This window comes from Xyrauchen texanus, chromosome 11 (genome assembly GCF_025860055.1).
Source record: "Xyrauchen texanus isolate HMW12.3.18 chromosome 11, RBS_HiC_50CHRs, whole genome shotgun sequence".
NCBI lineage: Eukaryota > Metazoa > Chordata > Actinopteri > Cypriniformes > Catostomidae > Xyrauchen > Xyrauchen texanus.
In genome coordinates this window covers 23,458,746-23,472,191 of record NC_068286.1, presented here as the reverse complement: position 1 = coordinate 23,472,191, position 13,446 = coordinate 23,458,746, and the positions used below count along the sequence as shown (strand labels likewise).

Below are 13,446 nucleotides of genomic sequence, written 5' to 3'. Positions count from 1 at the left end.
AGAAAGGCATTAAAGCTTGTTTGCATTTTACCATTTTACATTGAATTGGTGGGAAACAAAACCTTACATCAATAATACTGTAAATGTAACTTTTGACTGGACACTTTACGTACATTGGAATGACTGAAACAAGATTGTTTTGTATTTTTTGCTTGATTCTAGATTAAATCTAGTTTCATGCTTAAAATGTGAAAAACAACTCGGAAGACACCTTTGTGTTGGATTTAATATATGTGGACTCTGTGGCCATTTTAAAAAAGCAGCTAAAAACTCACTTGTTTAAAATAGATTTTATCTAATTTGTTGTGTGAATTTTCTTTCTTTTTTTTAAGAATTTTTTTATATGCTGTTTTGGTTTTATATTGTGAATGCTAAGCACTTTGTGACTTCTGTTCTAGAAAGGTGCTATATAAATAAAAATTACTTACTTACGTACTTAATCCGAAATGCAAATGGCATTCATTTGCGTCTCTAATGGTGCGTTCACATACATAGCTCATCTCATTGCTCGCGGGATTTTGACTGCTGGATTCAATTTGTGTTTAAACTCGCGTTGGCACGAGTAGTACGAACCCACAAGTATTATCCCCTTCTCTTCCGTAAAAGGGCAGGAGGAGGGGCCTCTAAGCAGAGGCGGCGGCAGCCGATTTTGCTGGGGCTTCAGCCCCGAATGAATTTTGAAAAGTTGACTGACAAATATGAAACCGGACAATAGCCTATGTAAACCCCCGAAATCATAAGTTGCCTTATTTCTTTGTGTTTTGGCTTTGCACATACTGTATACAGCCTGTAAAAATAGACATAGGCATAATCTAGCCTATAGAATAAGTTTATTTGCTGTCGGTAGCCTATGGGCGACTCCGTTTCTTCCTCTCTGTTGAATATGTAGCAGGTAAGGGAGGAGCTGACATCAACTTACTTTACGTAGTGGCGAGTTAACAGCAGTTAGCAGGAAAGACAGCAAAAATGAAGCAAATGAGGCTTTGGGGATTTTTCCGAAAGTCAGTAGGTAAGTATTCACATTTGTTTTTGTCCTTAAAGTCGAAAGATCGTTGTTAGCGCTTCCGCCTCTCACGCTGGAGACCGCGGTTCGAGTCCCGTTCGGAGCATACTTTTCTTGTTTATCAGGTGTTGTTTTCTCTAAGGATAACCAATAAGCATTAGCATAAAATGTATGTGTGACTTGTTTTGTGATATTAGTTTGTAGTAAATATACACTTTGATTTGATTAAATGGTTTTGTAGAGGGTAGCAAAGATGTGCCAGAATCAGGCATGGAAACTGGTAACAATTAATCAGTCACTTTACTTTAGAGAAAGTTAAAAGTGAAACATTGTTTATCCCAATGATCCTAATGAAAGTATTTTGACAGATGAACATGGATAATTATATACAGTTCGATGCCATGGTGTGTCAATGAAGGTGCCAATGTATTGCTTTAACTTAGGATCTTATACATCATTTTGACTATTTATGTAAAAAAATATTAATTATTTATATAAAAAAAGGTTTTTTTACTTCACTTTACTCACTATAATATAACTCTTTTGTGATGACTTTATGTTAATGTACATGAAAATTCAAGAATCATGATAGATATTAGGGCAATCCCACTGATCTGTACATTTTCTTCAATGGTATTGGTCTACAATTTGGCATATGTAGCACTTGATGAATTAGTTGTTTAAAGCTGATTTGCAATAAGTTACGTGCTGTATCTGTTCTTTTGCATCACAGATGATTCAGGGAGGAGAGAGGATGAGTTAGTCAAGGATAGTACTAGAGTGGAAGATTTAGGAACTGTAGAAACAGGCCCAGCCAGAGCAAAACTCAAAGAATACCCTCTCACCAGCTTTGGACTACAGGGAAGTGGTTGCTAGTGTGAAAATAAAATGGTCTGGGCTAAGCCCCGGATGTCCTTCAATGTTGGAAACGCCTCTGCTTCTAAGATATCACAACGAATGCTGCTCGGTATCTGTCGTAGAATTCCCAGATACATTGACGTTGTGTTATACAATTCCGGGTGCCCACACACTGCTACAACTAGAGATGCACCGATCGACCGGCCAGGGACCGAAATTAGCCGATTTTCCACATGCTCGGCCGGATCAGTGACCGGCCAGTCAGCCTCACGTCTTTTACAATTCCAAGCCGGTCCGTTTTGTTGCCAGCGGCGCAGGCAATAACGTCACAGCCGCACGTAAACATGTCATTGGCGTGGAAGATCTTCACTGTGAGTGAAGAATATATAAAGTTCGAAATGTGTAATAATTGTAAGGCCAAAGTAAACTGTGGGGGAACCACCACAATAACTTTCGGAACAACAAACCTAATTAGGCATTTAAAACACCATCACCCAGCTGAAAATGCCCATTTTAAAAAAGAAGCTAAAAAGTGAAAGCGGCTAAAGCTAGCCAGAGCTCAGAGCCAGCCACAAGTCAGCAGCCTCTCCTATCATTCCTTGTAATGAGCAGCGAAAAGACCAAAGCAATTACGAGGAAAATTATGGAATTTATGGCCCTGGATGACCAGCCGTTCTCCATAGTTGAGGACAGAGGGATAAAAAATCTGATACATTTCCTCGATATAGAGTAGGTGGTTATTTTCCGACGTCACGTTGCCCGAGTTGTTTAATCTTGTGTCATGTCACACACGCAGCCTGTTATCTGTCAACATTTGGGTACACAAATCCGGGAGGGGGATGGGATGGCAGAGGCAGGCTAAATACTATAGAAATTGTGCCGTTGTGATTTAATGTGCTGAGTAACGTAATTTTTCCCACCTTGTCCGATATTAAAATCAGTGCGACACACATTGCAAAAGGCGTGGGCATTGTCGATATGCTTCGGGATATGAAATTCAATTCTTCCATCTGTTGTTAAATGTACATGTATATTTTGTTTTTTTCCCTGGAGCACCAGCTGAGTCTTCTCCTCCCATCTACCAGTGATGCTTGATTTAATATCCCGTGTCTACTGCCTGCGCAGATATCAACAGCGCAAATGGGTTTTGGTTGCCAGATTGTGGTCATAAATGATTTGTAATTTGTATGATGTGTCGATTGTGTGAGTAGGATGCGTTTCATTTAAGATCACCTTGGAATAATATATTGATTTGATTATTCATATAACGTGGTTTGGGCCATACAAATTACGGGAGTTCTTTTGGGAGAAATAACAAAACGGGAGTGTTGACAGATATGGTTACAAGCCGTTCCCGAAGCAGTGTTCAGTTTTACAACTGATATTTGGACATCTAACGTAAGTTGAGCGTTTTAAACACTTCAGTTTTTCAGATCTTTGGAATTGTTTTGTTAGACAAATAATAAAGAGAAAAAGGTCCATTTATAAAAATAGTGGAAAATGACAACTGTTATATAAAGCAACTAATTTGCAGTTAATTGTTATTTCTACCTCTTTCTAGTCACAGAGCACTTTATTTTGAGATTTGTTTAAGTGAGAGAAGATCCTGTAACTTAGTGCAGTTTGGGGGAAATTGTAATGTTTAATAATTTATTTTATTATGAAAATAAAATTTAGCATTGAAGAAAGGTAGATTTTGTTTGTATATGTGGTCAATAAAAGTTCTTAGAAAGAAAATCGAAATCGGCCAAGAAAATTGCAATCGGTGCATCTCTAGCTACAACCATTTTTTTCCACCCATTTTTCCTGATTTCTGCTGCTACTATGTCAGTATGTCAGTGATATCCGGGCAATCTCATTGCTGATAGGCTTTCGCGACAACACGTCATGCGGATATTTCGGATATTATAACACGCGAATGAAGCGTTTCGCTTCACGCCATTCTCTTCATTCGCACCGCTGGCCGCAAGTTTGCGTCTATTCGAGTCTTTGCATTGACTTTGTTTGTAATCGCGGCGCTCAAAATGCTCACTGTTGCTCCTGCTTATAATCGACAAAGCGGTTAACATTACAATTTTCAAGCATGCAAGGTTGGAGCGGACATTGGCACCTTTCAAATCGGCACTTCCTTATTTTACACTACATTTGACAATAATTGTAAAGCTAACAGAACTACTCAGCTGCAGAGTTACACCTGTTATATCTCTCATCTCCATCTCGCTAGATTTAAGGCAGCCAATGCAATTGACACTGAGCTCATGCTCTCAAACCACACGTCCCTTTTCTCATGCAGTGATAGCGTAGCAGAGCAAAGAGGACATTGACAGTGCATGGACAAACAAGACAGAATGCTGTGAGTTATTCAGACCAATCAGGGGGAAATCATGCATAAACGTTATTTTCTCAAAAATACAAACATGCACACACATGTTGCTCACATATTATTGTAGCCCAGTTTGTGCTGAATACAGTGTTATCAGACTTTAGCCATTAATATGATTTTAAGCATCTGAAAAAAGAACATATTTCAAGGCATGTCAAAACTTCTCCAGGGCCCAAAACACCCACAGAAACCAGAGGGTTAAAGCTTGTTTAACAAACGCCTGCGGAAACGGGTGTATAAAACATGGTAAATTTTAATCTCTTTTGATAATCATACACCTGAAGCACAAATGCTAGCGCTGCAGCACTGTCTATCAGTTGGGTTGTTAGGAGACATCTCTAATAAGAGTCAAACCCCTGCCAAGCTAATGGGAGTGGGAGTGGAATGCATTTATGGTCCGAAATATCAAGTAGGAATATCCCACATCCAGCTTGAATGGAACGCAGCATAACCTTGTACCCTGAAAAAATGAAATGTATTGCAAACAACATTTAAATCGCAAATATTATTAGATAGATTTTTCTAGGTATTATAGACCTCCTTGACAGATTCATATGATAAATTATGATTTTTGAATGTCTGTTTGTGAGACGTTAATTTCACAAAACAATCATGCTGCAGTTAAAATTAGGCTTGCTTGAGCATTAAGTGTTGTTTCAAGTTCTGGCTTTCATGTGTGGACGTGTTTTTAAAATTTAAATTGGTATTACTAGTTAGCTGCAACATAATGTATGATGCTCAAAGGCATAGCGTGTCTTATTCATTGTGAAACTGTGTTTTCTTAATGGCATGAATCACACTGAAGGCCTAGAATGTAACTGCACGGCCGCCACTGGTATATACAGCATATATACTGTATATTTACGTTTATAAAAAAATTCTGTGTAACTAATAATTCTTGTTACTTGTTTTTCATTATAGTTAATATAATGAAATGCATATAAAGCAAAGAGTGAAGGAATGATAACATTAGTAAGCATGCCACAGGTGTGTTCCCAGTTTGTATGTAAAGGCCCCTGCATACTTCCTATGAAATTGAAGTGCGAACGGGTGTGTCAGGTCATTTAGAACAAAATCTGTCCAAAAAGGTGTTTGAGTTTGTTTCGGTGGTTCATAACAGCTCGCCAAGGCAAAATCTTAGGAAAACTTCTTAGCAGCTGTAAAACATCTTACTGCCATTGGCCCATGTCATCAGTATGTGTGACCTGGAGCTCTACCTACAGTACTTTGAGGCAGAAAGCTAATTCCCATGCAGTCCGTTAAAGCTGTAATTTCTGTGAAAGCAAATGCCTTTGGTTGTGTAATGTTGGGGCACCCGGGTCGCTCTAAATTAAAACAGGAATTTTCAAAGCTGCAAAGAGAAAGAATGCTTACAATTTTTTTTATTTTTTATTTTTTTATTAACCTATGAATAGGTGTCTCTGCATATTTAGCTGGGATAGGAGAAAGTATTTTAACAGAAAAAGTTACATATAGTATTTTAGCTTTAAGATCAGTCAACATGAACACAGCAGTGAGTAGAGTTATTAGCAAACTGTTACAAACTCCCCTACAGCAGTATGATCATTCTTGTAGTCACATTTTCCAAGGCCATATCATGCATTATTTATTTATTTTTGTTTAAATGGTCTACAAAAGAAATAAAATCTACTCAAATACTCTTTAAAGGGTAACTAAACCCTAAACCAACTTTTTTTAGTTAATGATCTGTAAGCATGGGGCTTTTTTAGTACTGATTCAAGTAATTGTTTTGACATTTGTGTATAAAGTGTTTTAATTCTACAATATATGTTGTAAAAACGTCTGAGTGCTGCCCTCTTCAGGTTGAACGGTGGCTACTGCAGTTGAATTTTCCTATTGGCTGTTGCGGTACTTCGTGACGTAAGCGGTGACAGCTTACGTAAGCAGGTTCCAGCTCACCACGCCAGATTCATGTACATGTCGTCTTGCGACCGTGTGAGGAATAATAATAACATAGAGTCTGACAGCAGCTGTCAATTAATCCGTCACTACGAGTCTCAGGTGCCCCCGCTCAGCCCCGCACTCGGTTCGTTCCCTCTATCCTCGCCGGGGTCTGCCCACTTTTCCTGCATTTTCAAATATTTCTAGTGGGTGGAGTCAGACTCTGAGCAGGTTTTTAGTTACCCTTTAAGTGCCCATTCACTCTTGTTTTTTGTGCTGCTTCCTTCATGCGCTTTCTGCAGCCGAAAGCCATTCACACATCTGTCCATAGTAAGGTTTGCCCATCATCATTCAATAACACAGTGTAATCTAATCAGTGCATATTATGGTGGCGTATAGTGTGTTTGCTCATAAGCTCCATGAATTCAGAATGTAAACAAGACAAATGATACATTATCTAGTGCAAATATATATTACTTTAAATAATCATTGAGTATTTAAATAGCTTCTTTTACTGACCTTGTGTGAATTCTACTCATAGAATGAAGCATGAACTCATTGATAACATATTTTAATGTCATATTATTTAATGTTTTAAAGGTACTCTTGAGTGTCCTCATATTTAAATATACATCTAAACACCTCCCACAATGGTGTGGCCGGTGTCTGAATGTTCGCAAACAGTGTGTCATTGCTGAGCTGTTTTGAACTTCTTTTTACCTCTAGTTTATGCATTTAATGGTCCTTCACACCATTGTACATTCAAGAACACTCATACATGAATAATGACACATTATGTCCCAAACAAGGACAGTATGTGTCAGGGTACAATCATTTTAGACAATATCCGGTAATATCTTTCCCATTATTTTCTTGCTTCCTGTCTTGCCCAGATTTGCCCAAGCAGAATGGAAAGGTTGCCATAGTGACAGGGGGGACCAGAGGAATGGGATATGAGATTTCCAGACATCTGGTCAGCCTGGGCATGCATGTGGTCATTGGTATAGTATCATCTCATTGCTGAATTCAGATCAGGGAACCAACACCAGTCCACTGATTAATTTTAGCCATTTCTACAGATCAGTTCCTGTGGTTGTGCAGTGCAGATTAGCATCCTGCTACTTCTGAAATATTTTCAATATTTTTTATTTTCTTAGGTTACTAGTATAGTTTGGTACTTGAGGAGAACATTTCTTCTTTTTCCTTGTCTTCCTGTTCTTCTATCCTTATGCTTGTCCTTTTCTTTTTCTTTCATGCCAGTGTACATTATCAAGAAGAGCACTCTCCTAGAGTATAGTGACAGATAAAAGGCAATGAGGAGAGCCTTTGCAGGAGTAAATCTCGTCACATGTTCATTCAGATGCAGGACAGCAGGTCCTGATGATTTTCCCTGCATCACTGATACCCTCAGAGCATATGCACACACAGGGCTTTGACTTTGGGAGTTTTTTGGTCCAACCTTTTGTTACATATGCTTGATAACAAGGGTTAGATTACACAAAAATTTAAATCATTTATTCACACTCATGCCATCCCAGATGTGTATGACTTTCTTTCATCTGCTGAACACAAAAGAAGATTTTTAGAAGAATGTCCCAGCTCTGTAGGTCCATACAATGCAAGTGAATGGGTGCCAAAAGTTTGTAGCTCCAAAATCCACTTAACCCTTGTGCACTGTTCAGGTCTTTTTTGACCCATCTTGATAATTTTTTCTTTAATAAAAAATGGTATCCTTTATCTGAGTTGTGAAAGACTTGGTGATTTTTTTTTTCTCCACTAGCTATCTGAACACACAAAACAAATCTGGACTTGTCCCTACGTCTAAGGGGTCGTAAAAAAAGCAACACTCATTTTTTACCTACTATAGGAAATGAATGGGAAAATTTTTGTTTTTTGTTTTTGTCAAATAAAAATCAATAAATAAGACACAATGCAGAACACCACCACACAAATGAAGGGGTGAGACTATAAAACATCCACAATGCAGAAAACACACGCGTGCACACACACACACACACACACACACACACACACACACACACACACACACACACACACACTGACATCCACACACATACAGGTTTGTTTGACCATATTAGTGATCTCTCATTGACTTCCATTGATTTCATATCAGGCTAACAATATTTTCTATTTCAAAAGTCTACCCCTGAACCTAAACCTAACCATCACACAAACATGTGCACAGATCAACATCATCTGATCAATTTAAGAGCCATTTTATTTTTTAACTGGTGAGGACATTTAGGCCCTAACAGATGTAGACAAACATGTCTTTATATACCAAATGTACCACACAGGTCTGAGTCTGACTCCTGTGTGAAAATGTTTATGATAGAATTTTGATGTTTGAAATAAAGTATAGGTAAAAAAAATAATAACTCTGTCTTTTTATTGTTTGTTACACAATCATATTTGACTGTGGAGCATTGTCATGTTTAGTGCATTATTGTCATACTTTAGATAAAATGCAACAATTAAAAAAATTATTGTTTACATTTTTTTTATATAATACCTAAATATATATCCAATGCATAACTTGTGATAATGTCAATAAATTAATTTTGTTAGATGAGCTTATAGAGATCAGCCAATGCATAGAGCAATGAAGCCATCTATTGGCCATAGTTGTTATTTCATGTAATTGTTTTTTATTGTTATTACTATTCCAGCAGATGTCACCAGAGACCCCAATGCATGACAAATTATGACACTTTAATTTACTGTTTTTGTTTTTCATTGAAGTGAATATAACATAAAATGTGCTTGTTTTATATGAAAATGAATGTTGTAATTTAGAGCTAAATACCCTCAAATCACCCCCCAAAATGCACAACTTTAGTGTTTTTACTTTAGTAAAATGAGTGTTATAAAATATATTTAAAAAATTACACTTGTATGATGTTTGGGGCCCTTTTTGCCCTGCTAAAATCACAATTGTGTCTCGCAAACGAACAGTGCACAAAGTTTAAGGGCAACATAAAGTACACCAGATGACTCCAGTGAATATATCCATGTCTTCTACTGGACTACATGTCAAAAGTTTTGAAACACATACTCATTCTTTATTATAATTTTTTATTTTTTTTTTAATAATAATAAAGTCATCAAAATTATGGAATAACATAAATGGAACTATGGGAGTTATGTTGTGACTAAACAAAATTCAAAATAAATCAAAACTGTTATATTTTAGCATCTTCGAAGTAGTCACCCTTTGCTTAGAATTTGAAGGCCTGTACTCTTGACATTTTCTCAACCAACTTCTTGAGGTATCACCCTGGGATGCTTTTTAAACAGTATTGAAGGAGTTCCCATCTATGTTGGGCACTTATTGGCTGCTTTTCTTTATTATTCGGTCCAAGTCATCAATTTAAAAAACTTTTTTCTTTAAATAAAATGTTAGTTTCATAATGAAATAAATTAATATGGTGGCACAATTATATTTTTGTCTACAAAACTAATTTCAAACATTTAAGTGTACACCTCCAGATCAAAAGATTTTTAAGATCATGAGAAACATTTCAGTCAAGTGTTTCAAAAGTTTTGACAGGTAGTGTATGTCTTTTTTCCTTCACTTTCACTTTCTTTGTGCATATCGCCTCCTATTGGGCTCCTAAAAAATTACTTAAAGGAATAGTTCACCCAAAAATGAAAATTGTCTTATCATTTACTCACCCTCATGCCATCCAAGATATGTACAGGTGAAACTCGAAAAATTAGAATATCGTGCAAAAGTTCATTAATTTCAGTAATTCAACTTAAAAGGTGAAACTAATATATTATATAGACTCATTACAAGCAAAGTAAGATATTTCAAGCCTTTATTTGATATAATTTTGATGATTATGGCTTACAGCTTATGAAAACCCCAAATTCAGAATCTCAGAAAATTAGAATATTGTGAAAAGGTTCAGTATTGTAGGCTCAAAGTGTCACAATCTAATCAGCTAAACACCTGCAAAGGGTTCCTGAGCCTTTAAATGGTCTCTCAGTCTGGTTCAGTTGAATTCACAATCATGGGGAAGACTGCTAACCTGACAGTTGTGCAGAAAACCATCATTGACACCCTCCACAAGGAGGGAAAGCCTCAAAAGGTAATTGCAAAAGAAGTTGGATGTTCTCAAAGTGCTGTATCAAAGCACATTAATAGAACGTTAAGTGGAAGGGAAAAGTGTGGAAGAAAAAGGTGCACAAGCAGCAGGGATGACCGTAGCCTGGAGAGGATTGTCAGGAAAAGGCCATTCAAATGTGTGGGGGAGCTTCACAAGGAGTGGACTGAGGCTGGAGTTACTGCATCAAGAGCCACCACACACAGACGGGTCCTGGACATGGGCTTCAAATGTCAAAAGTCTTACCTGGGCTAAAGAAAAAAAGAACTGGTCTGTTGCTCAGTGGTCCAAACTCTTTTCTGATGAGAGCAAATTTTGCATCTCATTTGGAAACCAAGGTCCCAGAGTCTGGAGGAAGAATGGAGAGGCACACAATCCAAGATGCTTGAAGTCCAGTGTGAAGTTTCCACAGTCTGTGTTGGTTTGGGGAGCCATGTCATCGCTGGTGTTGGTCCACTGTGCTTTATTAAGTCCAGAGTCAACGCAGCCGTCTACCGGGACATTTTAGAGCACTTCATGCTTCCTTCAGCAGACAAGCTTTATGGAGATGCTGACTTCATTTTCCAGCAGGACTTGGCACCTGCCAACACTGCCAAAAGTACCAAAACCTGGTTCAATGACCATGGTATTACTGTGCTTGATTGGCCAGCAAACTCGCCTGACCTGAACCCCATAGAGAATCTATGGGGCATTGCCAAGAGAAAGATGAGAGACATGAGACCAAACAATGCAGAAGAGCTGAAGGCCGCTATTGAAGCATCTTGGTCTTCCATAACACCTCAGCAGTGCCACAGGCTGATAGCATCCATGCCACGCCGCATTGAGGCAGTAATTAATGCAAAAGGGCCCAAACCAAGTACTGAGTACATATGCATGATTATACTTTTCAGAGGACCGACATTTCTGTATTTAAAATCCTTTTTTTTTATTGATTTCATGTAATATTCTAATTTTCTGAGATTCTGAATTTGGGGTTTTCATAAGCTGTAAGCCATAATCATCAAAATTATATCAAATAAAGGCTTGAAATATCTTACTTTGCTTGTAATGAGTGTATATAATATATTAGTTTCACCTTTTAAGTTGAATTACTGAAATTAATGAACTTTTGCACGATATTCTAATTTTTCGAGTTTCACCTGTATGACATTATTTCCTCTGCTTAACTCAAAAGAAGATTTTGTAAATAATTTCAGCTCTGTAGGTCCATACAATGCAAGTGGATGGGTGCCAAAAATATGTAAGCTCCAAAAATCACAAAAGTCATTATAAAAGTAATCCAAAAGACTCCAGAGGTTAAATCAATATCTTCAGAAGCGATATGGTAGGTGTGGGTGAAAAACAGATCACTTTCACATTATTCTTCTTGTGTTTATGTTGATTCAAATTCTATTGTACATGAAAACTTAAATATTGATCTGTTTCTCACCCACACCTATCTTATCGCTTCTGAAAATATAGATTAAAACACTGGAGTCATATGGATTACTTTTATGATGACTTTAAGTGCTTTTTGTAGCATAACATTTTTGGCACCCATTCACTTGCATTGTGAGGAACTACAGAGCTGAAATATTCTTTTAAAAATAATACTTTGTGTTCTACAGAAAAATAAATTCAAAAACATCTGGGATGGCATGAGGGTGAGTAAATGATGAGAGAATAAATTTTTTTTTGGCTGAACTATCCCTTTAAATTGTTAACTTTCTCACCCACACTTATCAAATTGTGTCTGAACACATAGATTTAACCACTGGAGTCATATAGATTGCTTTTATGCTCCCTTTATGTGGATTTTGGAGCTTAATCATTTTGGCACCCTTTCACTTGCATTGTATAGACCTACAGAGCTGAAATGTACATCTAAAAATCTTCATTTGTGTTCTGGAGAAGAAAGAAAGTCATACACATCTGGGATGCCAGGAGGGTGAGTGTGTCATGAGAGAAGTTTTGGATGAACTATTCCTTTTAATAGTTAAAGTGAGCCCTACTGTACATGTATTATGGATTTGTTTAGCTTGTGAACATTGGTTGTGTTATTTGTAAATTATAAGTAAATTTGTAAATTATAAATTGTAAGTAGATTGTTTTACATTTGTTATATGCCAATTGTCATTATTGTCATTTTGCTAGTTAATAGATATAAATCCTGCATGTGCTGTTGCATTCCATTGACTGGTGTTATAAGAACTGTATCATTAGTGTGTTTGGTAATTATACTGATCTTTCCTGTCATTTTCTTATTTAGCTGGAAATGAGGAAGAGGAGGGTCTGGCAGCAGTAAAGAAGATTCAGAACGAGCTGAATCAAGTAAAAGGTGAGTCTTACAAAAAAATGTATGTGCCTTGTGTTTTTCTCTGGTCTGCTAATGTTGTCTTACAGTCTCATTGCAAGTTTTTTCTTTTTATTCTTTTAAGTATATATTGTATTTATATGTGAAGTGAGCATAGTTGAGAAGTTAACTTTGATTCTTTGATTACGTGCTTAAATTCACATTGAAAACATAATCGTAATTGAATATGAAATTACATTTGCAAACCATTTTACTTCTTTATTGTAAACCAGGATATTCAGTGACAAAAAATGATGGGCAGGATTTGAACCATTGGAAATTGATTGGATCATAACAAGTGGGTGTTACATAGCAGAATGGAGCATTGTGGTTGATGGTTAAAAAATAGGAATTCTTAAAATCATCAGTAAGTAAAAGACATTTGCAGACTGAGTAAGTTTAAGTAGTAATTTTGGGATGGAAATATTTGAAAGCACACCTCTTGGCATTTCTGTGTGTGCTACTGTTGTTTCATTGGGTTTGTCACAGCAAGCAGCAAATAGGTTTGAGGTGAGTGTTTAAAACTGTTGTTCCCAGCTTATGTCATCATGATGATGTCAGCTAAAAGGAAAGGCATTTAAATAATTTTAAGGATGCCAATTTTCAATACATTATGTTTAAAGATTACGAAGACAGACATGTTTTTTTTTTTTGGAACAGCTTGCACATACACTATATAAATGGCCAAAAGTATGTGGACAACCCCTTCTAATTAACGAGCAAAAATGTTTCACAATCAGTGGGGCTTTTCAAACTGGGATGGGCATTTCTTTTTTCTTTACTGAATTTGCCTGCTAGATAGAGATTCCCTAATTTCATTGGATAGTCGAAAATGTTC

The 13,446-nt window shown here is 36.9% G+C and overlaps 1 protein-coding gene across 3 annotated transcripts in view; it reads left to right on the top strand.

Annotated features, from left to right (window-relative positions):
• The window catches only part of LOC127651849 (dehydrogenase/reductase SDR family member on chromosome X-like), a 131,209-nt gene that overhangs the window by 26,191 nt on the left and 91,572 nt on the right, over positions 1-13,446 (top strand). For all 3 annotated transcript variants that reach the window (XM_052137883.1, XM_052137885.1, XM_052137884.1), the window contains exons 3-4: positions 7,040-7,147; positions 12,525-12,593. In XM_052137883.1, the coding sequence (XP_051993843.1) occupies positions 7,040-7,147; positions 12,525-12,593 (177 nt within the window). The remainder of the gene's footprint in view (positions 1-7,039; positions 7,148-12,524; positions 12,594-13,446) is intronic.